The 26,939-nt window shown below is 41.3% G+C and overlaps 1 protein-coding gene across 5 annotated transcripts in view; it reads right to left on the bottom strand.

Moving 5' to 3' along the window:
• Nucleotides 1–26,681, bottom strand: part of mffa (mitochondrial fission factor a) — a 40,201-nt gene extending 13,520 nt beyond the window's left edge. Inside the window, exons 1-5 of one of the 5 annotated variants that reach the window (XM_060834473.1) lie at nt 26,410–26,681; nt 21,676–21,893; nt 8,913–9,076; nt 6,802–6,890; nt 2,895–3,065 (exon numbers count right to left, since the gene is read on the bottom strand). In XM_060834473.1, the coding sequence (XP_060690456.1) occupies nt 2,895–3,065; nt 6,802–6,890; nt 8,913–9,076; nt 21,676–21,889 (638 nt within the window). In that variant the 5' untranslated portion in view covers nt 21,890–21,893; nt 26,410–26,681. Of the gene's footprint in view, nt 1–2,894; nt 3,066–6,801; nt 6,891–8,912; nt 9,077–21,675; nt 21,894–26,000; nt 26,231–26,409 lie in introns of those variants that run through there. The other 4 variants (XM_060834472.1, XM_060834474.1, XM_060834475.1 and 1 more) reach the window with 4 other exon arrangements.
• Between the last annotated feature and the right edge of the window lie 258 nt (nt 26,682–26,939).

Below are 26,939 nucleotides of genomic sequence, written 5' to 3'. Positions count from 1 at the left end.
AAATCAGCATTAACATTTTGGGTCTGCTGATCCTTCCACAAAACAGTGAAGGGCTGCTTTTGGGACTGTTAGTGGGTGCATTGCTTTTCATCACTTATATAAAGATCCGGATGTGAATATGGGAGGTATAGTTAGCAAATTTGCATAAAATTTGGTGTGCAGTGGACAGCAAAGAACATTGCCTCAGAGTACAATGGGGCCTTGATTAGTTGGGCCAATGGACTGAGGAGTGGTAGATGGTAAATGAGAGGTGCTACATTTGGAAGAGCAAATCAGGACAGGAACTATACATTTAATACTAAGATCCTGAAAAAAGACATCATGGAGTGTAGGCTCATTGTTCCTTGAAGCTGGAGTCATAGATAGACAGGATAGTGAAGGAGGTATTTGGCATGCTTGCCTTTATTGGTCAGTGCATGGAGTATAGGAGTCGAGAGGCTATGTTGCTGCTGTACAGGACATGGGTTCTGCCACTATTGGAATACTGTGTTCTGGTCTCCTTGCTATAGGTAAGGTGTTAAAACTTGAAAGGATTCAGGAAAGGTTTCAAGGATGTTGCCAGGGTTGGAGGGTTTTAGCTATGGGGTGAGGCTATAAGACCATAAGCCATAGGAGTGGAAGTAAGGCCATTCGGCCCATCGAGTCCACTCCGCCATTCAATCATGGCTGATGGACATTTCAACTCCACTTACCAGCATTCTCCCCGTAGCCCTTAATTTCTTGAGACAACAAGAATCTATCAATCTCTGCCTTGGCTGAATAGGTTGGGACTGTTTTCCTTGGAGTGTCGGAGGATGAAGGATGACTGCATAGAGGTTTATAAAGTTATGAGAGACATGGATAGGTGGGGTCTTTTCCCTAGGGTAGGAGAGTTCAAAACTAGATGGCATACATTTGAGATGAGAGGGGAAAGATTTAAACAGGATCTAAGGGATAACTTTTTCATAGAGGGGTGTTGCATGTATGGAATGAACTGCCAGAGTAAATGGTGGAGTCTGGTACAATTACAAATAAAAGGGATCTGGATGGGTATATGAATAAGAAGGGTTTAGAGGGATGTGGGACAAATACTAGCAAATGGGACTAGATTAATTTAGGATATCTAAATGGTCAGCATGGATGAGATGGACTCAAGGGTCTGTTTCCGTGCTGTACAACTCTATGACTCTTTAACTGCTGAATTATAGTAAAATCCATCATCAAGCCCACTACTTGATAAGAAATTATTCCAACCATATACTTTGCTTTAGACAGGTTTGGAGTTTTCCTCCAGGATATTTGTCTGGTTCTTGATATTTAATTAGAAAAGATTCACTGCAGCGACACATCTATTCTCCTGACATCACTTCTCAAAAACAGACTTTAACAGAAGGACAAGAACAGCAGGCTTTTGGATTACCATTACAAAGCTCCCCTCCAAGCCACACACACATCATCCTGATGTGGAAACATATTGCACTGCCGCATTGTTGCTGGGTCAAAATCCTCAAACTCGTACTGAATAACATTGTGGAAATATTTTCATCTAACAAACTGCAGTTCAAGATGATGATTCATTGCCTCAAGGGCAAATGCAGTTGAGCAATAAATACCACATCCCTTGATTGAAAAACATTGAGCACCATGTAATGATATTGTGAAGGGCAAGACAAAACCAAAAGGTACCAGGAACAACTCAGCTACAAAGAAATAAAGCTACATTTATGGCACATTTTTGTAAAGTTACAAAACCTCTTTTACAAAAGACAGTACAAGCTGAGGTGGAGTGTACTGAAGAAAAGATGTGACTAATCTAGTTCTCCACAGATGAGCACAGGGCTAATTGAGGCCATCATTTCTAATGTGAATACAAATCTTTTTTCCATCCACCCTTTATTTCCTTTGAAGAGTTGATTTACTGATTGTGTATCAAAGGCATCGGTCTCCTCTTAATAACTCATCCACCAAGGCAATATTTATGCAATTGACTATTTGATCACCAGGGATAGGGTGGAAAGAGCAGAGGCGAATTCATAAACAAATACAATCTTGCCTCTCCCACAACACACATGTGCATACCTTTATTAAGGGCTACTGCAGAGTAAAAAAACCCTGACTGATTTCTCCCATGTTATCCCAGGTATGCTGATATCAACTATTACTAACAAAATTTTCAAAAGGGTTCTGAAGATCTTCCTCTCAGTAAAAGACATTTGAAGTTTTTAGAGGTAGTTCTGCAAACTGTAGTATTCTGAAGCTTGTATAATTGCCTACAAGGATTGCAGGCAATTTCCCTAATTTCTTTTCAATGTCAACATTTGCCTCTCCTGACCTCATTCCCCCCATCAGCACCCTGCTCCACTGGTTTTCTTGCTTCTTCTAAGAGTGTGTGCAGTTTTTTGGATGGGAAAAGGTGGAGGATTAGATGGATTTTACCAACAAGCAGGAGTAAATTTGAGTATACCAATGCATCAGCTGCTCCTTTCACATGCTTTTCATTTCGGTTCATTACATTATAAATTGAAACTGGAACAACTATAATCTACATGGACTGTTACACCGAGGTTTAAAAAAAACTATGCTTTTCTTTGTTATATGGTTACAGTGTGTTTGCTGCCAGTTCATTGGGACTTGCTATTTCCAGCAGATAGGGCAGTTTCACATTTCTACCAAAGTAACCCAGCTAGACTGAGAATACAAACTCATGGTGCAGGGAAGATGCAGAAACGAATTTATACTCCACGACCAAACACTAACAGTGAATTTTAGACCTGCCTTTTATTCTTAGATGTACTATCAGACTGAAGCCCCTGCTTCTAAATGTATACATTACAGTGAAGTAATGCCTATGACAAGAAATTAGCATCTTCAACTGTATTACAACACAACACAATTGAATTCCAACAGCCAATCACCTTCTGCGATTTTCATCTAGCATGTCCATGAGTTGCTGGTAGGCCCTACGGGTGGTGGAGTGGATTATTGACAAAATGCCATGTGGAGAGTATACGTTTGGTCCATCTTCAGAGGAGATGAGTGGAGGATAAAGACGAGGTTCAAGCTGAGGTTGGGGAGTTGGTGTCACTCTGTCCATATGCACACAACAGTGTAAGAGAAAAACATGGAAATCAGATTCAGACAGAAGTACAAATAACAGACAGTGCGATTCATATAAGTGATATCGTAGAGCACTAGTCTCTAGTTACTTCCAGGCTCTGAAGATAGTTTATTTTAAAGGTGACATCATTGATGGTGCACCTTCATGTGATTTGCTCATATTTTTTAAAAAATTCAAGATATTAACAAAGTATGGATATCAATTTCCTTCGGAAACTTTGGAATGGAAAGCAGATAAAGAGAAGAAACAGTCATCAAGGGGATCCCCATGAAATATACTTCATCCATAACATTATTACAGAAGTAAGAATGATCTTTTCTTCCCACTCCACCACTGCCAGCTTTCAAGTGCATAACGTGTAGTTAATTTAAAAGACAAATACTCAGATCTGAAGTAAACAGCATTTCAATGGACACATCTCAGTCTGCTTTTTGCTTATCGCACCATTGCCAATACTATGCAACTGAAGAATTCCAAGGGATCCTCTTGGCTTGTGTTACTTCCATCATGTAGATTGAATACAATGAACAATACAGAAGGTTTAACTATCTTGTAGATGGCAACACTGTACTCTTAAACAATCCATTCAAGTAATATTTCAGTAAGCTACCACCTCTGGAGGTAACAAAGTATCAGTGAAATGAAGTGAAAAATATTTTAAAATTCTGAATTTTAAAAACTAGAAAAATATTTTTTTCCTTAAAGATGACCCTACCTCACCCCAAATTTCTGACATGCCAGTGAATGTTCAATCTAACATTAGAAAAATTTTAGAGTTTACATTCAAATTTTTTATAATTCTGCAATGTGGTGACTATGACCAGCTACAGCCATATAGAACTCGGTAAGATAGTGAACAGGCTGGAGGTCAAGGTTACAACTATAGGACTTTGTTTCTGTCTCTTTCATTCAATAGGTGGATTATTTGAACTTGAGTATAGAAGCAGAAGCCCCAAGCCTTCAGGAGCAAAGACATGTAGTCCTGCCAAAATTGAATTGAAGCATCACACCCCAGAAGCTTTTTGTGCTGGATTGGAGGATTTGAATTAAAATCTTTAAATGGAAGCATAATAAAATGGAAAAAAGGTATTCTAAACTCAAATATGCATTCCGAATCCCCAATAAAGTTGAGCAGATACAATACAGTCAATTTCCCACAGGATGGAAGGAACAAATAATAAATTGAACAGATGACCTAAAACTGTTCTACAACACTTGCAAGTAGTGCTTTGCAAAGCAGCTTTGATGGAATATCACATCACCAAATAACTGAATTCTGAGGATTTTGTTTAACCATGAATGAAAAATAATCAGGGTCTTTTTGTAGAGACATTTATGTTCACTCACTCACTTTTTTTTTGTTTGAGAAACCAATAACACATTGCACAATATACTTTGAATAAATAAAGGGTCAACATCATCTGTACACTGACAGGCAAATGGAAAATCTGTGTCGCTTCTAGAACCTCACAATCTTGCACTTTGCCCAGCCATCACCCTCTTGCAATAGGAATAATGTTCATATAGGGAAAAGATAGGGTAGTGGTAATTAATAATCCATTGGATCAAATCACACCATGACAGCCAGAATTTAAATTAAATTAATAAATCTGGGATAAAAGCAAGTCTCCGTAATGATGAACATGAAGCTGTCACGAATTGTCATAAAAACCCATCTGTTATTTTGTCTCTTTTAGGGACAGGAATTTGCTGTCCTTACCCATCTGGCCAGATGAGACTCCAAACTCACAGGTGAAAACAGATGGAAAACAAATACTAGTATGGCCAGGATGCAGACATCCCATTAAAAAAAACTGAAATAATTCCTTCAGCCAGAAACCAAATGGTTCAGTCACCATTTAAAATTCCTGCCAAGCGATAAAAACAAGTTGCTACTGCAGAAGGTCAGGGATAGCAACCTGTGGACACAGCATCCAAACTTTACTCAATTGCTCTTCCTCTTTTAAATATTAAGAAAATCACAAAATTGATTTGATTTGTTAAATAAATTACATATACATCCTCCCCAAAATGAAGAAGTGATATTAGATTCTTTGAAAGTTTTCAAATATGAAATGATTTTGTAATTCAATTGAGATAACGCCCTTGGGTTTAAACTTTCATTGTGGCTTCTTCTATTCCTGAGTCCAATTTTGTTTCATTCATTTCCAACAAACCCTATTGAATTTAAACACAAGATGAATGGATATAAAAGATCCAAGTTCTGGGCATCAAAAGTTGCTTGTATTCCAGCTGAGCTTTACTACCATATGTAATAGTAATGCTAATAATTTTCTCAGGGGCTTTTCAATATTACCCAGCTTTTAAAAAGAAGTTCTTAAAAAACATAACTTTAGGATTCAGGTAATCAATATAAATACAAGGAAAGATTAACCAACTTTTTCTAGTGTATAAATGCAATAGAGATGCCTAAGAACATCATGACGTGTAGCTTGCAGCCACAGTTTTGAAATAAACTGTTTAAAGAGGTTTAACTAGTCTGTCACTTGATATGAACTAGAGATGAAATTAATAATTCAATATTTCTAAACCATGCAATTCAGATTAAGATTTCTGTACCCTAATACAATCCTTAACTATTGTAAAATCATACTGGATTGCATATTTTCCTCCTGTAAAAAGGATGGTCAGTGTGTTGCCTGGTTTAATACATGCATTAAAATATTAATTCCATCATCTAAATGCAATTTACATTTCCCCAGCAGGCTGTCAGGCCCTTGTTAATTAAATTATGAAGCGTACAAATCACTGCTTCTATTTGTTCTCATATTTGCTAAGAGTGTTCTAGGATTTCCATCTTCATTTAGTTACAGTTTAAAACAATAAGTCACAATAAGTATGTGTGACATGTTATATCCCCAAATGTTGTACATTGTGTACAATTTCAGGTCAGTAAAGGATGAATTAATACTCTCTGTTCTTTCAACTTGGTGGCTACACAGGAGTAACCCATCCTGTTACAAAAACCACCAGCTTAGATTCTTCCATGAACAGTCATTTTTAAGTTCACTGTAAGTACAGAATTATTAATCATTTTTGAAATTTATTTTAAAAGAACTGAAATGATTATTCCACTACAATGAAACAATGGGGTGGAGAAAATTGACAGGCAACACAATATTTAATTGTTACATCTGCTTCAATCAACATTGACCGCAATGGTCTCTGATTGAAGTACAGTAAATCAAACTGTACTTCATGTTTAAACTCTTAAATACATATTTATTTATTACAAAGTTTTCAAAGCTAACTTATTGTTCAGCTTCCTGTTTGCTGAATCAAAGGTTAAATGAAAACAGCTCCTCTCTGATGGTAATACAATGAACTTTGATCAAGGCCATTAAAATGTATATTCTAATACAAAACTTAAATTTATTGTCGGACAAGGACTTCATCAAGAGGAATATGTACTCAAGAACCCGAAATACTTTCTGGCAATTTATTTGTACAAAAAAAAAGTCAGAAGCGGATAATAACCAAGTCCTGGATTATTACAAACCAAAGTGGGCATATTTAAAAGGAGTTTAACAATGACTATAACAACATAGGATCCAAGACATAACTTACCTAGTTATGTGGGAAAAAGAGTATGCCAAAGAACAAAAGAACATCATTAAAGGAAGAAAAAAAAAGGATTATTGGAGCTTTCAACAGAGTTGAAATAGTGCCCACGGCCTACTTACATAGAGTCTGTTCTTACAAGCTGCCCATTCTGTCGGGTAGCATTTTCACTCATTGAACGCTCCCTCCGCACACGACTGTGTGAACGAAACTGAAAAGAACACGTTCAAGTTAGCAGATAGTTTGTCTAAATGAGGTAGATATAGCTATCAACATCTAACATTTCCCTAATTAAAGTAGAATGTGAATCAAATGAGCAACTTTTCTCATTCCACAATCATCTCTTCAGTTTCTCCACTTTTTCCTGATGCATCTAATCCTTTTGCTTTGCCCAGTAATGAAACATTACTTTTTAAAAAATTCAATTTAATCAGCAATGACTACAATTTTGGATAAGCTGCTAAACCAAGATCTTCATATTAAAAAGAGAAAAAAAATTTCTGCAGCAGCATAGACAATCAGACATTTTCTATACACTACTGGAAAGGTTTCTAGCCTAAGCACAGTTTAAAAAGAAAACTACTCATATAAAGTTTGGCTGATGACACTATAGTGTCAGAAGGTGAAAGTACTTAAAACAAATGAAGAAACCATTAGATGATAAATCGCAACAGATATTTACAGGATTAATTGGGGAACAAAATGATCGAGTTCTCCAAAGGACATGTTAGCTCATGGTCAACTGTTCTGGGCACCCACTTAAGTGTTTTGAGATTTGAAGTGATTAAGCATAAATTTCATTGGAAAAAAAAGTGAATAAACTTGCTTTTGCTTTATGTTCCTGTGACAGAAAAACACATTTTGCTTAACATTCCATTATGTCACGTAACAAAGCCAATCCCTTCGTCACTCTTATACCCTGAGCGTGTACTCGTTTACACCTACTGCAGTTCACTGAAGTGTGATGAGGAATAACTACATTTCCACAGGTCACATTAAATTTAGCTGAGCTGTCCAAGTTCTTATATTTCCCTGTGAGCATTTAGCTGTAAATATTTTAGAGGCAAAAAACTCAGTAAGACATTTAAATATCAACAACTTTCCATACTATTTCTTAAATATTTTCATCATAAAGTCTTACAGTGACATACCAATACATCATATTCACTATAAGCCCATTCATACTGGCACAAACCTAAATTACCAATCTTGCCATCATCCCTGCTCCCTCTAATCGGTTTCCAATACTCTAATGGAAGAAGCTACTCTATCAGTGATAAGAAACATCTACATCAAGAACTTTGCCAATTTAAGTTTATTTAATTTTAACTGAACAAATTCCCTTTTACACAAAACTTACTTATTACTTCCTCTATAACAACTACTTCCATTAAGCCAAGGGTCAGCTTTCACTATATTGGCTTTATCTTGCAGACTGCAACCTACATACAAGTCTGCAGACAGAGAAGTCTGATACAAGTTATCAAAAAAACTTGATTCCATCTATTATAACTACAAGAAACTACTTCATAAACCAATAATTTACAGCACACCATGTGACTGCACACCTGCCTGTATACAGTCAATTCTGCTATCACGTGTGTTTCCTCAACTCGAATTGGCTTTAATGCGATTGAAGAATTTAGATTGTTATTTGTACAACTCGAACTTCCCTTACACGTGATGGCTATAATGCGATTCCGACTCCATTCGTTTGCATAGCATGGCTAATGCACAATTTTCTTAGAATGACAGATCACAAGAGAGCGGGCTATTGCTTTATCTGTACCAACCATGTTAGATTGACAAGAAATCAAGCCTGCTTCAAACACAATGAATTGAATGACTCAATTATTGTCAAACATGCTCAAATTAATAACCACCATATCCAACTGTTGAACTCTAGATTCATTCATCTTACACTGTTTTACAAGACACATCAGGGAAACCAAAAAGACTATCAACACCACACCATACCCCAGACAGTGACCTTCTCATCAGCAAGAACTGACTCTCATTACTGAAGAATCATTACTATCCATTCTGCACAATGGACCGATCAATAGCAAGTATGTTAACATATACTTACCTATTACCTACAACAACAAAAAGCATGTAACAATAGTATTACATATTTTGTTGAAGTGCAGTCCTGTTACACTAATTTTTCATTCTGCTTTGTGAGAGACACAGAATTAGGGTGCAATAGATTATACTTGTATCATTACTTTACCTCATCACTTTGTTGTGTTGAAGCAACAGGTCGCTCAAGATCCAAGAAATCTAAAGGTTGTTCACTTAAAGTGAGCACACGAGGAGGGGTTTTCAATGCCAAAGGTTCTGTAGGGGTTGATGTCATAAGATCAAGATCCCTTGGTCTAGTATTGTTATTGTCACCTAAAACAAAAACCAGCATAGTTTGTCAGACTTTATAAGGTTTCCTTGATTGTACAATTATATTATTTTATCAAATCACTAATTGCTAAGCAAAAAACACTACTAACTAAAAGAATGACCAGCACTATTGTGAAATGCAGAGTCAATAGTATGGTATGGAATAAAGGTGGTATGTAATAGCATAAGATCATAAGATGTAGAAGCAGAGGTAGGCTATTTAAACGTTGAGTTGAAAAATGTGGCGCTGGAAAAACACAGCAGATCAGGCATCATCCGAGGAGCAGAAGAATCAACATTTCGGGCAAAAGCCCTTCTTCAGGAACGAGGCTGGTGTGCCAAGCGGGCTGAGATAAAAGGTGGGGGGAGGGTCGCTGGGAATAGGATAGGTGGAAGGAGGTGAGGGTGAGGGTGATAGACCGGAGAGGGGGTGGGGGCGGAGAGGTCAGGAAGAAGATTGAGGGTCAAGAGGGCAGTGCTGAATCCGGGGATTGTGACTGAGTTAAGATGGGGGAAGGGGAAATGAGGAAACTTGAAGCAATCTACATTCATCCCGTGTGGTTGGTGGGTTCCTAGGCTGAAGATGAGGCGCTCTTCCTCCAGGCGTCGTGTGGTCAGGGTCTGGGGATGGAGGCGCCCAAGGACCTGCATGTCCTTGGCAGAGTGGGAGGGGGAGTTAAAGTGTTCAGCCATGGGGCAGTTGGGTTGGTTGGTGCGGGTGTCCAGAGGTGTTCCCTGAAACATTCCGCAGGTAGGCGGCTTGTCTCCCCAATGTTGAGGAGACCACAGCGGATGCAGTAAATGATTCTGGATCAATGGGGCTGGAAGAGCACAGCAGTTCAGGCAGCATCCAACGAGCAGCGAAATCGGCGTTTCGGGCAAAAGCCTTTATGGTGTGTGTGGAGGTGCAGGTGAATTTGCAACGGATATGGAAGGATCCATTGGGGCCTTGGAGGGAGGTGAGGGTGGAGAGGTGTGGGTGCAAGTTTTGCACTTCTTGCGGTTGCAGGGGAAGGTGCCGAGAGTGGAGGTTGGGTTGTTGGGGGTGTGGACCTGACAAGGTAGTCGCGGAGGGAGTGGTCTCTCCGGAATGCTGGGGATGGGGAGGGAAATATATCCCTGGTGGTGGGGTCTGTTTGGAGGTGGCGGAAATGACGGAGGATGATACAACGTATCCAGATGTTGGTGGGGTGGAAGGCGAGGACCAGTGGGATTCTGTCCTGGTGGCGATTAGAGGGGCGGGGTTCAAGGGCGGAGATACGGAAAGTGGAGGAGATGTGGTGGAGAGCATCGTCGGCCAAGTTGGAGGGGAAATTGCGGTCTTTGAAGAAGGAGACCATTTGGGTTGTTCGGTAGTGGAATTGGTCCTCCTGGGAGCAGATGTGGCAGAGGCGAAGGAATTGGGAATATGGGATGGCGTTTTTACAGGAGGCAGGGTGGGAGGTGGTGTAATCTAGGTAGTTGCGGGAGTTGGTCGGGTTGTGGCCCGTCTCAGACTCCTCCCTCCCCTTCCTAGACCTCTCCATTTCTATCTTGGGCAACCGACTCAACATAGACATTTACTACAAACCGATCGATTCCCACAGCTACCCAGATTACACTTCCTCCCACCCTGCCCCCTGTTAAAACACCATCCCATATTCCCAATTCCTTCGCCTCCGCTGCATCTGCTCCCAGGAGGACCAATTCCACTAACGAATTACCCAAATGGCCTCCTTCTTCAAAGACCACGATTTCCCCTCCGACGTGGTTGATAATGCTCTCCACCGCATCTCCTCCACTTTCTGTACCTCCGCCCTTGAACCCCGCCCCTCCAATCACCACTAGGACAGAACCCCACTGGTCCTCACCTTCCACTCCACCAACCTCCAGATATATTGTATCATCCTCCGTCATTTCTGCCACCTCCAAACAGACCCCACCACCGATCAGCGTTCTGGAGAGACCACTCCCTCCGCGAATGCCTTGTCAGGTCCACACCTCCCACCAACCCAACCTCCACTTTCAGCACCTTCCCCTGCAACCGCAAGAAGTGCAAAACTTGCGCCCACACCTCCACCCTCACCTCCCTCCAAGGCCCCAATGGATTCCTCCATATCTGTCGCAAATTCACCTGCACCTCCACACACATCATTTACTGTATCTTCTGCACCCGACGTGGTCTCTTCTACATTGGGGAGACAGGCCTCCTACTTGCAGAACATTTCAGGGAACACCTCTGGGACACCCGCAACCAACCAACTCAACCGCCCCGTGGCTAAACACTAATCCCTCCCCATCCCCCCCACCCCCCCACTCCGCCAAGGACATGCAGGTCCTTGGCCTCCTCCATCTTCAGAGCCTGACCACACGACGCCTGGAGGAAGAGCACTTCATCTTCCGCCTAGGAACCCTCTAACCACACGAGATGAATGTAGATTTCTCCAGCTTCCTCATTTCCCCTCCCCCTACCTTATCTCAGTCCCAACCCCTGGATTCAGCACCGCCCTCTTGACCGGCAACCTTCTTCCTGACCTCTCCGCTCCGCCCCACCCCCTCTCCGGCCTATCACCCTCACCTCCTTCCACCTATCCTATTCCCAGCGCCCCTCCCCAAATTCCCTCCCCCCCACCTTTTATCTCAGCCCGCTTGGCACACCTGCCTCATTCCTGAAGAAGGGCTTATGCCTGAAAAGTCGATTTTCTTGCTCCTCAGATGCTGCCTGGCCTCCTCTGTTTTTCCAGCACCACATTTTTCAACCCTGGCCTCCAGCATCTGCAGTCCTCACTTTCTCCTATTTAAACGTCGAGTCCACTTTACCATTAAATGAGATCATTGTTGATCTGACAAACCTCAACCCACTTTCCTGCCTTTTTCCCTTAAATTATATAGACTATTGTATGGATTATCTTTTGGACTCAAAAGTTTTTTTAAAAAAGATTACAACTTCACAAATCTCTGCTCTGAAATATAAATTATGCCACAAGTATACAATAAAATAGGTATCAAAGTATTTATCCATATACCATGGGTTCAAGATCCACTCCTATGCATGATGGCGAAAGAAGATGCATTCATAACACAGCCAAATAGATTGAGTAAAAATCTGCAAATCCTTCCAAAATACATTAATAGCAGGTGGTGACAGTAGAGGAGATTCCTGCTCAACTACTTGATTGCTGAGGGCAAAAATCAAAGCCGCTACCCAAGTATCCAAAGCTCCAAATTACAAAATGCACTTTGCCACAAAACTTAAGACTCCTTCAGAGATCAGTTGGCTCAGTAAACTGAGCTACTATTGTTAACTGGATTGGTGCCAATGTAATGGGGTTCAATCTCCGAGTGGATTCGGTACCTGTTTCATTGCCCTGGTCATGGTGGAGATTGGGGCATTGTGGGTGGAAACTAACTATGAGAAGAACACTGCAAAAATAGAGTCAGAGATGTACCGCATGGAAACAGACCCTTCGGTCCAACTTGTCCATGCCGACCAGATATCCTAACTTAATCTAGTCCCATTTGCCAGCACTTGGCCCATATCCCTCGAAACCCTTCCTATTCATATACCCATTGAGATGCCTTTTAAATGCTGTAGTTTGTTTCTTTCTTCAAAACGAAGATGGAACACTTATGTCAGATAACCTGTGTGTGTGCAAAGAATGTAATACCTCATTATGTACATAAGACACAGGAGCAGGCTGAACTACCTCATCTCCATTTGCAAAGTTCTCTTGGGTAGAGAATTACAAACTTTGGTACCTTGCATGCACTGCATTTGGAAAGACAGGATTTGATTAGGTGTAGTCAACATAGTTTTATGAGTTGGAGATCATGCCTCACAAATTTGTTAGAGTTCTTTGATGAAATAACCAGGAAAGTTGATGAGGGCAGGGTGGGAGGTGTAGTCGACACAGACTTCAGTAAGGCCTTTGATCAGATTCCATATGGTAAGCTGTTCTGAAGGTCAGATTGCATGGAATCCAAGGGGATTTGGCAAATTGGACACAAAATTGTCTGGATTGTATGAAGCAGAGGATAATAGTGGAAGGATGCCTGTCGGACTGGAGGCCTGTGACTAGCGGAGTGCCTCAGAGTTTGGTGCTGGGCCCATTACTGTGTTATTGATATCAATGACTTGGAATGTCGAATCAAGGTAGGAGTTTCATGGTGAATGGTAGAGCCTTAAGGAGTTTAGTGGAACAGAGGGATCTTGGAGTTCAGGGCCACAGTTCACTGAAAGTGGAGTCACAGGTAGGCAGGACAGGGAAGGTGGCTTTTGACAAACTGACCTTCATCACACAGGGCACTGAGCATAGACGTTGGGAAGTTATGTTGCAGTTACACAGGACAATGGTGAGGCCGCACTTGGAGTATCACGTTCAGTTTTGGTCACTTTGTTTACAGGAAAGATATTATTTAACTGGAAAGAGTGCAGAAGAAATTTACAAGGATGTTGTCTGGACTCAATGGTCCTAGTTATAGGGAGAGGTTGGACAAGCTAGGACATTTTTCCTTAGGGCGTAGGAGACTGAGGGGGGAGGTTATAGATGTGTATAAGATCATGAGAGGCATGGATAGGGTGAATGCACTCAGTCTTTCTCAGTGTTGGGGAATCAAGGACTAGAGGGCATCAGTTTAAGGTTAGAGGGGAAAGAATAAAAGGGAACCAAAGGGGCAACTATTTTAAAAAATGCAAAGGGTGGTACGCATATGGAATGAGCTGCCAACAGACGAGTTTGATGCAGGTAGATTAATAACATTTAAAATGCATTTGGACACACACATGGATAGGAAAGGATAAGAAAGATATGAGCCAAGTGCAAGGAAATGGGGTTTACGTGGATGGACATTTTGATCAGCATGGACCAATTTGGACCAAAGGAAAGCCTTCAGAAATGAGATAATGAGAATCCAGAGAAAGTATATTCCTGTTAGGATGAAAGGGAAGGCTGGTAGGTATAGGGAATGCTGGATGATTAAAGAAATTTAGGGTTTGGTTAAGAAAAAGAAGTGAATCCTTTGAAGAATATAAAGAAAGTAGGAGTATACTTAAGAGGGAAATCAGGAGGGCAAAAAGGGGACATGAGATAGCTTTGACAAATAGAATTAAGGAGAATCCAAAGGGTTTTTACAAATACATTAAGGACAAAAGGGTAACTCGGGAGAGAATAGGGCCCCTCAAAGATCAGCAAGGCCGCCTTTGTGTGGAGCCACAGAAAATGGGGGAGATACTAAATGAGTATTTTGCATCAGTATTCACTGTGGAAAAGGATATGGAAGATATCGACTGTAGGGAAATAGATGGGTTCATCTTGCAAAATGTCCATATTACAGAGGGGGAAGTGCTGGAGGTCTTGAAATGCATAAAAGTGGATAAATCCTCAGGACCTGATCAGGTGCACCTGAGAACTCTTTGGGAAGCTAGAGAAGTGATTGCTGGGCCTCTTCCTGAGATATTTTTATCATTGATAGTCACAGGTGAGGTGCCGGAAGACTGTAGGTTGGCTTACATGGTGCCACTGTTTAAGAAAGGTGGTAAGGACAAGACTAGGAACTATAGAACAGTTAGCCTGACGTCGGTGGTGGGCAAGTTGTTGGAGGGATCCTGAGGGACAGGATGTACATGTATGTGGAAAGGCAAGGACTGATTAGGGATAATCAACATGGCTTTGTGTGTGGGAAATCACATCTCACAAACTTGATTGAGTTTTTTGAGGAAGTAACAAAGAGGATTGATAAGGGCAGAGCTGTAGATGTGATCTATATGGACTTCAGTAAGGCGTTCGACAAGGTTCCCCATGGAGACTTATTAGCGAGGTTAGATCTCATGGAATACAGGGACAACTAGCCATCTGGTTACAGAACTGGCTCAAAGATAGAAGACAGAGGGTGGTGGTGGAGGGTTGATTTTCAGACTGGAGGCCCGTGACCAGTGGAGTGCCACAAGGATCGTTGCTGGGCCTTCTACTTTTTGTCATTTACATAAATGATTTGGATATGAGCATAAGAGATACAGTTAGTAAGTTTGCAGATGACACTAAAATTGGAGATGAAGTGGACAGCGAAGAGGGTTACCTCAAATTACAACAGGATCTTGACCAGTTGAGCCAATGGGCTGAGAAGTGGCAGATGGAGTTCAATTCAGATAAATGAGAGGTGCTGCATTTTGGGAAAGCAAATCTTAGCAGGACTTATACACTTAATGGTAAGGTTCTAGGGAGTGTTGCTGAACAAAGAGACCTTGGAGTGCAGGTTCATAGCTCCTTGAAAGTGGAGTTGCAGGTAGATAGGATGGTGAAGAAGGCATTTGGTATGCTTTCCTTTATTGGTCAGAGTATTGAGTACAGGAGTTGGGAGATCACGTTGCAGCTGTAAAAGACATTGGTTAAGCCACTGTTGGAATATTTTGGTGCAATTCTGGTCTCCTTGCTATCGGAAAGATGTTGTGAAATTTGAAAGGGTTCAGAGAAGATTTACAAGGATGTTGCCAGGGTTGGAGGATTTGAGCCATAGAGAGCGGTTTAACAGGCTGGGGCTGTTTCTCTGGAACATCGGAGGCTGAGGGGTGACCTCACAGGTTTACAAAATTATGAGGGGCATATATAGGGTAAATAGGCAAAGTCTTTTCCCTAGGGTCTGCAAGTCCAGAACTAGAGGGCATAGGTTTAGGGTGAGAGGGGAAAGATATAAGAGAGACTAAGGGGCAACGTTTTCACGCAGAGGGTGGTACGTGTATGGAATGAGCTGCCAGAGGGTGTGGTGGAGGGTGTTCCAATTGCAACAGTTATGAGGCATTTGGATGGGTATATGAATAGGAAGGGTTGGGAGGGATATGGGCCAGGTGCTGACAGGTGGGACTAGATTGGGTTGGGGTATTTGGTCAGCATGGACGAGTAGGACTGAAGGGTCTGTTTCCATGCTGTCCATCTCTGAGTCCTCTGTGCTGTAGGACTCTATGATGGATTAGCCTATGAGCAAATACAAGTGCCTCCATCCCTTACAGCGAAGGACATAAATGATACACAACATTCAAAATAAAAGTGCAACTTCCTGTGTGTTCGGAACTGGTCATAATTTGCAACCACTTGAAAAATGCAGTATTGCAGAAGTTGGCTTTGGTGGATAGAATAGAGGCACAGAAAACATGCACAAAATAGTACTAGAAACACAGGTGGTGCTTTTTAGCAGCCAACAAATACATTTTCAGCAAAGCATAACTTCTACATGGTATGGTTTGCAATTTGAACAAAATGAGGACTGCAGATGCTGGAGAATCAGAGTCAAAAAAGGCACAACAGGTTAGGTAGCATCTGAGGAACAGGAGGGTCGACGTTTCGGGCATAATCTCTTCATCAGGAATGTGAAGGGGGAAAGAGGGATGAGAAATAAATAGGGAGTGGGGTAGGTGGGCCCCCTACAAAGAAAGACCAGAAATGTTTTTATATCTATCAAGGGCAAAAGAGGTAACAAAGTGGAAAATGATGCTGGAGAGACAGTAGTCGGGACAAAGAAATGGCTGAGGAACTGAATAGTTACTTTTCGACAGTCTTCACGGTGGAAGACATGAGTAATATCCCAAAAATTCAATGTGTAGGTGAAATAGGGAATACAGCCTGAGGAATCTGCTTTCCCATTCAATGAGATAGCTCATCTGAAAACCTTCAACTCCGCATTCTTACATTTTTCTATAGCTGTTAATTTCCTTAGTGATCTATATGTATCTGATCCTTGAACATACTTGAAGACTCTCTACAACCCTCTAATACAAAGAATTCCACAGATTCATTGCTCTCAACAGAAAAGAAAATCGTAGGGATATAAGAACTGGTGCAGGCCATTGCGTTGCCCCACCATTCAATACAATCATGGCTGACTGAACACTTCAATGGTTTATGCCCACCTCATCCACATAACCCTGGATGTCACTAGTAGTCAGAAACCTATCAACCTCTATCTTAAACAAACTGAAAGACTGAACTTCACAGCTCTCTATGTTGAAGAATTTCAAGGACATCCCTCTAATTATTTGATTAGCTTTAATGAGATCACCTTTAATTCTTTGAAATTCTAGAGAACAGAGACCCAATTTCTCTTCATAACACATTCCCACCAACTTGGGAACAAGTCTGGTGAACTTTCATTGCAAGCCTTCTTTGGCAATTAAATACTTCCTGACATAGAGACTAAAACTGGGCCTAAGGTGTAGTCTAACCAAGCTTCTGTGTAATTCAAGCCACACTTCACTATTCCTGTACTCAAATCTTCTTGCAATAAAGGCTAACATTCTTGTGGACTTCCTAATAGCATGCTAGCCATGATGTGGAGATGCTGGTGTTGGACTGGGGTGGACAAGATCAAAAGTCACATGACACCGGGTATAGTCCAACAAATTTATTTTAGATCATAAGCTTTTGGAGTATTAATCCTTTGTCAGATAAAGTGGATGGAGGTGCACAGGCACACAATACATAAGGTCAAGAGACAAAGGCTAGATAATTTGAGGCAATTAAGAGTGTCAACCCAATAAGTACAAATAGCATGAGTAGTGTTGACAAACCAAATAACAAGTTGTGGGCGGCACGGTGGCACAGTGGTTAGCACTGCTGCCTCACAGCGCCTGAGACCCGGGTTCAATTCCCGACAGACTGTGTGGAGTTTGCACGTTCTCCCCGTGTCTGCGTGGGTTTCCTCCGGGTGCTCCGGTTTCCTCCCACAGTCCAAAGATGTGCGGGTCAGGTGAATTGGCCATGCTAAATTGCCTGTAGTGTTAGGTAAGGGGTAAATGTAGGGGTATGGGTGGGTTGCGCTTCGGCGGGTCGGTGTGGACTTGTTGGGCCGAAGGGCCTGTTTCCACACTGTAAGTCTAATCTAATCTAATCTAATCTAATCTAAAGTGTCTATCTTAATTAGTTAAAAATCACAACACCAGGAAACTCCAAATAAACCTGTTGTACTATAACCTGGTGTTGTTTGATTTTTAACTTTGTCCATCCCAGTTCAACACCAGCTCCTCCAAATCAAGGCTACCTTTATTAGTTTGTATAGTTTTGATTACTTGTTACTTTGGTTAAACCCTCGTCATGCGACACTGATACCTACTCTTTATTCTAACCATTTTGTTTGTCTCCAGTACGATCTTATTTTTCATTATTTGTAATTATTTCTCTACATTAGATCATCCCTTCACTTGTTATTGAGTTGTTGACATTTTACTTACACCAGTTGTATTAATCTGTTGACTCTCTTGAATACCTAAAAAGACTTGTTATTCAGCCTGCTGACACTACTCTCACAATTTGTACTCACCTGTTGACACCCTTAATTACCTCAAATTATCTTGCCATTATCCCTCCGCTATATATTGTGCCTGTTGTAGGTTCAAGTGGCTGTCGGAGGGGAGGCTCGTGGCTGACCACGTTTGGGGATGTGCTGGATGGCGGGGGTCTGGGCTGGACGCTACCACAGGATATAGTGAGCAGGGCAGCGGTAGACATCTGGTTCAAGGCTGCTGCCATTCGACGCCTTAAAATGGCTGTACTCCTACCTGACAGTGCACCAGTTGGACATTGCTCAGGTGTGTGGCGGAATCCCATCTGCGCTCACCCCTGCATGTGGTGCTGTGGAGTCTGTGGACCATATATATAAATATATATATTGGGTGTGGTTGTTTGCTCTCCCTTTTTAACTTTCTAGAGAACCTTCTCCTCTGATTTTGGTTGCACTTCAGTCCCACGCTCCTGATCTTTGGGTACCCGGTACAGAGGGGGGAGAGTAGGTCAGAGGATTTCCTTGTGGGTCTGCTCCTGGGCCTGGCCAAATTGGCCATAAACAGGTTCAGGCAGTAGGCTGCAGAGGGGTTGTTATGGCCAATTGCTTGCCCCTCTTCCATGGTTATGTTCAAGCCTGGGTGTCCCTGGTGAGGGAGCACGTGGGTGTCTACCAACACCCTTGAGCTGTTGGGAGAGGTGGGCAGTGCAGGGAGTAGAATGTTTTATTTCCCCTCCAACTCTATTTTGATTTAACCTCTTCCCTCCCCTTCACTGTTTGATCACGCATTGTCCTTTGATAAGGAGGGCATTGCTTGTCACTGGCCACTCGGGTGTTGCCTTTCTTCCTGGTGGTGGAAATTGAATAAAGATTTGTACACCTGCTGTCCTTCACTTTGTCTCACATCTGCGCACACACAATATGGGTGCTGGGGAAAATATCAGCACTACCACAGTTAGGTGGTACTGTGGGGGTAAGGGTGGGGAAAAAAGAATGTATTTAAAAAATATTAGCAGGGGATTTAGAATTGCCTTAATTCATGGACTGACTCTGAGCTGGCTGGCCACAGCCAGTGTACTGTGTACAAGTAAATAAAGGGTATTTTGGTGACAGGACACCAGCCTCTGGGCAGTTATTTCAAAGGGCAATTAGGAACTGGCAATAAATTCACTACCCTACGTTGTCTCTAGGAACAAATTGACTAAAAAATAGTTTTAATGGGTATCTTTAACGTGGAGATTTTTCCCACTTAAAAGCATGTGGTTGTGAGTGCACCTTAGCAGTCGGATTGACATTAATTTGGTTATTAGGCAATTCAACTAAAAGTAAAAAAAAAATATATTGTGCCAGTGTGCCTCCCTCTACTTCTGCTGAAGAAGGAGCAGCACTCCAAAAACTTGTGATTTTAAATAATCCTGCTGGACCATAACCTGGTGTCGTCGAACTTCTGACTTCATACCATGCTGCACCTGCACATTACCTTCATTGGTTTATTGACAAGGACACATAGGTCCCTTTATACAATTACACTTCCCAACCTCTTAACATTTAAGGAATATGCTACAAGTCTGTTTTACCTACAAAGTGAATAATCTCACCTTTTTCCACATTATAATCCATCTATCATGCTCTTGCTCATTCACAAAGGCTGTCCAAATCTTCCTAAAGCCACTTTACAACTTCCTCAGAACACATATTCACATTTAGCTTTGTATCATTCACAAATTCACACTTAGCTTTGTATCATCACAGCCTGCCAAGACAGGAAAGATCCATTTGTTCCTAAACTCTGGCTAACCAACAGAAAAAACATTGACCCATGCCATTACATTATCTCGTATCCCATCTGCTTTAAGTTTTCTAACCAGCCTCCTGTGGAGGACTTTATCAAAGCCTTCTGAAAATCTAAGTATACTACATCCTTCACTATGCTTTATCAATTTTGTTAACATCTTCAAAAAAACTCTAACGTATTCTTCAAACAGGATTCCCCATTTGCAACCCATGCTGGCTGAAGGGGTTAGATTATTGAAGAGTTATTAAAGCTTGAGCAGCAATAAATGAAGCTAGCAAAGCATAAGGGAGCAAACATACAAGACATCTGGACTGTGAATGTTAGTAGCTACCCAAGGCCTCATGTGAGTAACAAATAATGCCTACAAAGCCTGCAGGAAACAAAGATGTGAAGTTGCTGGTGTTGGACTGGGGTGGACAAAGTTAAAAATCACAACACCAGGTTACAGTCCAACAGGTTTATTTGGAATTACAAGCTTTCAGAGCTTTTGTGTCCTATGATCCTGTCCCACTAGCTACCAGCGCTCTGGAAGCTTGTACTCCCAAATAAACCGGTTGTTGTTGCAATTTTTAATTTTGGAAGCAAAGATGATATTGGACACATAGATATTGAAGTGTGGGAATTGTAATATGCATGCTGTCATCTGTATTACATTTGAAGGTATTCTGTAATGCAGTACAGCAAGCTTTGACCGGTGTTATTTTCTTCATATGAGGTAAACAATCATTGTCCTGTTTTCCTGAAGTTCTCTTATTAATTTGTCAAGTTGACCCCTGTAACACTGAATATGCCCAAACATATCATTATCATGCAGTGCCTATCTATCCTGTCCTTTACATTAGATTATAATGTCTTCCTACTGCAGATGCAAGGCTAACAGATCTGTACTTCCCTTTCTTCTCTGTCTCCCTTCTTAAACAGTGGAGGGAAATTTGCTACCTACCAAGTGGTTAGAATCAATTAAGAACGTGGAGACTCCTGGAAGATTTCTGGCAACCTTATTGGCAGGTGAAAGCTCTCCTTAAAAATAATCCTCACCTTTGTCTTAATTGGGTGACAGCTTACTCTGAAGATATGCCCTACAGTTTGATACCCTTAAAAAACATCTTTAAATGTCCTAAAAATATCTTCACCCAGAGAGTGGTGTCATTATGAATCTCACTACTATATGGAGTGATTGAGATGAATTACATTGATGTATTTAAGAGGAGCTGAAAATGTGTTGCTGGTTAAAGCACAGCAGGTTAGGCAGCATCCAAGGAACAGGAAAATCGACGTTTCGGGCCAGAGCCCTTCATCAGGGCTCTCAATCACTCCATACTACTGTATGGAGTGATTGAGATGAATTACATTGATGTATTTAAGAGGAAGCTAGATATGTAAGTAAGTGAAAAAGAATTAGAAAGATATGTTGATAAAGCTAGAGGTCTGTCTGAAGCATAAACACCACTTCAGAGCCCTTTGAGCCTCATGTTTATTATGATGTTGTACATTCAATGTAATTCAGTTGTGACATAATATTTCTTTACTATAGTTTTAGCCTGAACCAGGAATAGAATACCTGCTATAAAAATCCTTTCTGGCACCTCCATCACAACTGTGTTGTTCTGACAATCGCCTTTTGCCCACCTGTCTTCACCATCTTCTGGTGCAACCTGTAGCTTCTCGGGTACTCTCATTCGCTGGCTAATGCCTTCAGTGTAATCCATCTCATACTGGATGCGGTTAATTTCAGCCATATCAGCAGCAGGGGAAGGAAACGCTGCTACATTCATGATACTGCAAAATAATAATGAACATCAGAACAAGCATGGCAACCATAAAAAGGATTAAATGCTAGATAAACCTTAACTGCAAAAGAAAATTAAACACAATCCACAAACTGAAATGGAATGAATCAGAAACTAATATAGCTCTTATCAGGAATAAGCACACTATTAAAACAGTCTCCAAACATTGGTCCCCCTACTGTCTGACTCGAACTGGCCTTGTACAATTCAAAAATATCTGAGAAGTTAGTTACACAATATCTTTAGGGGAATTTCAGTACCCCTTCCCTAATTTACAATTAGAATGCACAACTGCAACATTGTCACTCGTGCTTCAGCAGATGTGTGGAATTCTCATATATCCACTAAGTTACAGCTTTTATTATACAAAACATCTTGTTTTGGGAGACACCAATTTGAGCTATGTAACACTACAACAGTAATGTGCATTTTTACAACATCATTAGCATACTAAAATATCTCAAAGTGCACCACAAAGGTACATACAACAAAAAAAAATGATAGATCAAGGAAGGTGTTATTAGGAAGGTTACCAAAAGCTTGTTCAAATAACTGGGTTTTTAAAATTCATGATGTGGGTATTTATAGCCCATTCCTAGGTACTCTTAAGATGGTGGTGAGCTACCTTCTTGAACCACTGCAATTCATGTACTGTTGGTTGACCCATAATGCCCTTATGGAGGGAAGTCCCAGACTTTGACCCAGTGACAGTGAAGGAACAGCGATATATTTCAAGTCAGAATGGTGAGTAGCTTGCTGGTGGTGGTGTTCCTGGGTATCTACTGCAGGATGCTGCCTGACCTGCTGCGCTTTAACCAGCAACACATTTTCAGCCCTTGTCCTTCTGGCCAATACTGGTTGGGGGTTTGGAGGTTGCTGTCTCAGGAGCCTGGGTGAATCTTTGCAGTGCAGCCTGTGGATGGTACCAACTGCTGCTATCAATTTTGGTGGTAGGAGAAGTGTGGTGCCAATCAAGTGGGCTGCTTCATCCTGGATTGTCCCAAACCTCAAGTGTTGATGGAGCTGCACTAATTCAGGTAAGAGGGGAATATTCCAAGACATTCCTGACGTGTGCCTTCTAGATGGTAGATAGGCAAAGGGGAGTCAGGAGATGAGTTACTTGCTGCACTATTCCTAGGATCTGACATGCTTTTGTAGCCATGCTATTTATATGGCGATTCCAGCTGAGTTCCTGCTCAACACCTCCATGATGTTGAGAGTGATGGACTCAATACTTGTAAAGCCACTGAAAGAAAATGTGCAGTGGTTAGATCGTCTCTTACTGAAGATAGTCATTGCCTGGCGTTTGTGTTCCAATGTTACTTTCCATTTTTCAGCTCAGGAAAATTTGCAGGTCTCACTACATTTGAACATGGACAGTTTCAGTATCTGAAGAGTTGTGAATGGTGCTGAATATTGTGCAATCAGTGAATATCTCCACTTCTGACCTTATGATGGAGGTCATGTCACTAATGAAGCACCTGAGGATGGCTGGTCTCAAACACTAACCTGAGGAACTCCTACAGAGATGTCCTGGCACTGAGATGACTGACTTCCAACAACCACAACTATCTTTCTATGTACCAGGTATGATTCCAAACAGTGGACAATTTGTCCCCATTCCCATTGATTCCAGTTTTTAATGAGAATCCTGAAGAAGGGCTCATGCCCGAAACGTCGATTCTCCTGCTCCTTGGATGCTGCCTGATCTGCTGCACCTTTCCAGCAACACATTTTCAGCTACAGTTTTCAGTAGCAAGGCAGGGAGAAATGATGAGTGCAGGAAGGCAAAATACTGATGGTCACCAATAATGCTAGGAGTGGATGCCATCCGACATGATAAATTATTAATATAGTATAATGTCGGTATTGGACTGGGGTGGACAAAGTGTTATTTCTTCAAAGAATATCAGCACGGCATAATGCAACTACCTGAGTAACAACATTGAATATATTTTTTATATTTACAACCTACACAGTAATGTTGTCATTCTATTACAAGTTTCTGTTAATATTATCACGTCAGTTAGAAATTAAAAATCATTAATTCAAGACCCGAGTAGAGAGGGAACAATCATGAGTTGGCACAAAGGGTGGTAGAACATGGAAAAATACTACAAACAATGCTGGAAGCAGAATATATACGACAAAGAACAAGTGGATAAATGGTTTAAAATGAAAAGGGTTTGAGGAAAGAAAGCAGAGATGTGCCTAAATGATCAACTCTTTCAGATGGTTCCCATAAATATGATAGCCCTCTTTTGTGATGTGAAATTCTATGGTTCTACTGTTCTCGCTTTGACTATATTCTACAGAGTAGCATACTTGTAATTGGTTAATACGTATTGGCTCTTATTATTAACTATTAGATGTTAGTTAGCTCAGTTGTCTAGATTGCTAACACGTAATTTGGAATTATGCCAATAGCTTGGGTTCGATTCCTGTTTCAGCTGAGGTAGACTTTGGAACTATTGCTTTGTTCTGCCCCCACGAATGAAAGGCAACGGAAAACCATCACAAATAAAAATGACCATCAAAATGGCTCAGGATGAAGCATCAGTAAACAATGAGCCGAAGACCAACCTTCAGTTAAATCAACATGCCATTATTAACAAAGACTTCAAAAATGCCGAAGGAAATTCCCTTCGCTCCCTAGCATCCTCAGGAAAATTCATCACATGCTGCTCATGCTCCCAGCCAATAAATTATACGAATAAGCACTCAGGACTTGAGAGGAAGAACATGCCTAATTCTGGCAATTTAATCAGTATAAAGGTAAATTGACAAAATATGAACAATTAATTAAGTCTGTGTGTTTGCCTATTTATGACTCACTGGAGCAGCAGCCTTAAATGACATAACCGTTTGAATCACTGTTTTTATTTTGTACTCCATGGCAGCACAAAAAGCTGTGGATTCGGAAATCTAAAACAAAAACAAGCATGATCAGCAACATCTGTAGATGAAAAAGCAGAGTTTAATTTTTCAAGTCCTGTGACCCTTCATCAGAATGACAAAGACCTGCCGAGTTTCTTTGGCACTTTGTGTATGTGTGTTAATGGGGAACAAAAGTTGAAGTAACCAACTCTTTCACAGGACAGCAATATAACTCACATACCCAATCCAAATTCTACAATATTTAGGGAAGCAGCTCAAACAAATTAGTTCTCGTTTAAATAAAACTATGGAGAAAATACAGTAATACACAAGAATTAATGTATTGGTCTTAGTGGAATGCCATTTTGAGTTATTCAAGACAAGGTGAACCATGTCACTCAAGCTTTATTGATTTTGCTTGGTTTCAAACATTGGAGCCATTTAAAGCTGAAGCAACATGATCATTTGCCATATACAAAAGCAATGTGGTCACTGAACCAATTTCTTCATGCTGGACAGTTCTTGTATTTACAATCCACCAGTGTGCTGATACCTGTCATTTTTGGATGCAATTTTCACAAAAAGGTCATAGTTTAAAGATGAGTGGGCCTAAACTAGAATGTTTTCATCAACAATGTTAGCAAAAGGAGAAATAGCTCAAACAAAGGAAATTAAAACAAAAGCAGAACCAAAATGTAGTACCAAATATTCATCCTTCCTGATGTATTCAGAGCTGGCAGAAAAATTAGATTGCTAAAATATTAGTTAGAACAGTTGCACATCTTTAGTGTTGAAAGAAAGAACTTGTACTTTACCATGAGTGGAAGCTTTCTTCTCCAAGTAGCCATTTATTAAAAAAAATTCTAGGGCCTCCTACAGTACTGCACCATAATTGACTTCCAGAAATGCAAGTAATGTCTCTGATTTTCCTCTGCAGTTTTTTTTAAAAAGGTCACTTGCTTTCACTCAGCATCATCATCCTCAGCAATGTGAAAAATGTCAACATGAATAAAATACGTCTTGCCCCAATTATTTAATAACTCATCCACTAAACTATCCATTTCTGCAAGATTTATTCCTATAGTCAATCACCTCCTTTCAAAAACATTTCGAATATCCAATTTTCCTATCGCTCCTGTTGAACAGACTTGGAAAAAACCTTACATTGGAGACAGTACATAAGACACAACATAACATCGTAAAATTTACAAATACCTACAGAAATGGCTGCTGCTGCATCCGGTAAAGGAGCTTGCTCTTTCTAAAGGGTGTCCCAACATTTGTGGTTAATTGGATTGGCTTCCTGTTATCTGTTCAAACATTGGGCTTTGACCTCAAAAGGGCAATATTTACCACATTGACGCAAGATTTCCAAGTCCGAGACCGAGTTCTGATATCACAACTGGATGGTGAAGCCATAGGATGAAGCTGTCAAACCAGGGCCAGTGAGGGCAATGGGGGGGGGAACAAACGTTGATAAAGGGTCAACCGCGGCCCTTCACTTGAATTCCATTTTAATTCTGGTCTCCTTTCTCGGAGAAGCTCGACCTAAACTCTTTTATTTCTTCTATTTTTACTGATATTTTCTCACAGCCACCCCTCCCCCCAGTCCCCTTCCCGATGTTTACCTCCGCTCGGGCCTGCGGCGGCTTCACTGCCTGGAAAAACAGGCCAGGGCTCTGACTCGATTCCAGGCCGCAGCTTCTGAATTGATAGCGAAAGTTACGATTTTTTTCCCCCTTCCTGTCCAAATCAAAAATCGTCCGGACTTCGTATCACAGCGCGGGAGACATTACGAATACAGTAACATCCAGGTGCCTACTTCTTCCAACCGAGTAGGACGTCGTGAGAGAGAAGACCCCGATCACCTCAGGCTGTCGGCGACACCGCGCACGCGCACGATCCAACAGCCGGCACTGCGCACGCCCACCTGCTGGCAGCTGGTACACGTCCCTTACAGTGCGCATGCTCACTACCGGGCACCTTCCCCCAAGCACCGTCTCCTACACTGCGCACGCTCAGCGGCTCGCATGCGACGTGCACGCACGTCACGGAGTCTGCGATAAAAGCTTCACCTGCCAACCGAAATGGCGGGAAGATAGTGATGGCTGTTGGAGTCTGATATGGAATATGTGTGTGAGAGGTACGGTGACGAGCT

Source organism: Hemiscyllium ocellatum, chromosome 13 (assembly GCF_020745735.1).
Source record: "Hemiscyllium ocellatum isolate sHemOce1 chromosome 13, sHemOce1.pat.X.cur, whole genome shotgun sequence".
In the NCBI taxonomy this organism is placed as follows: Eukaryota; Metazoa; Chordata; class Chondrichthyes; order Orectolobiformes; family Hemiscylliidae; genus Hemiscyllium; species Hemiscyllium ocellatum.
Note: the sequence above shows the minus strand (reverse complement) of the source record. Positions and strands in the feature narration are given on the sequence as shown.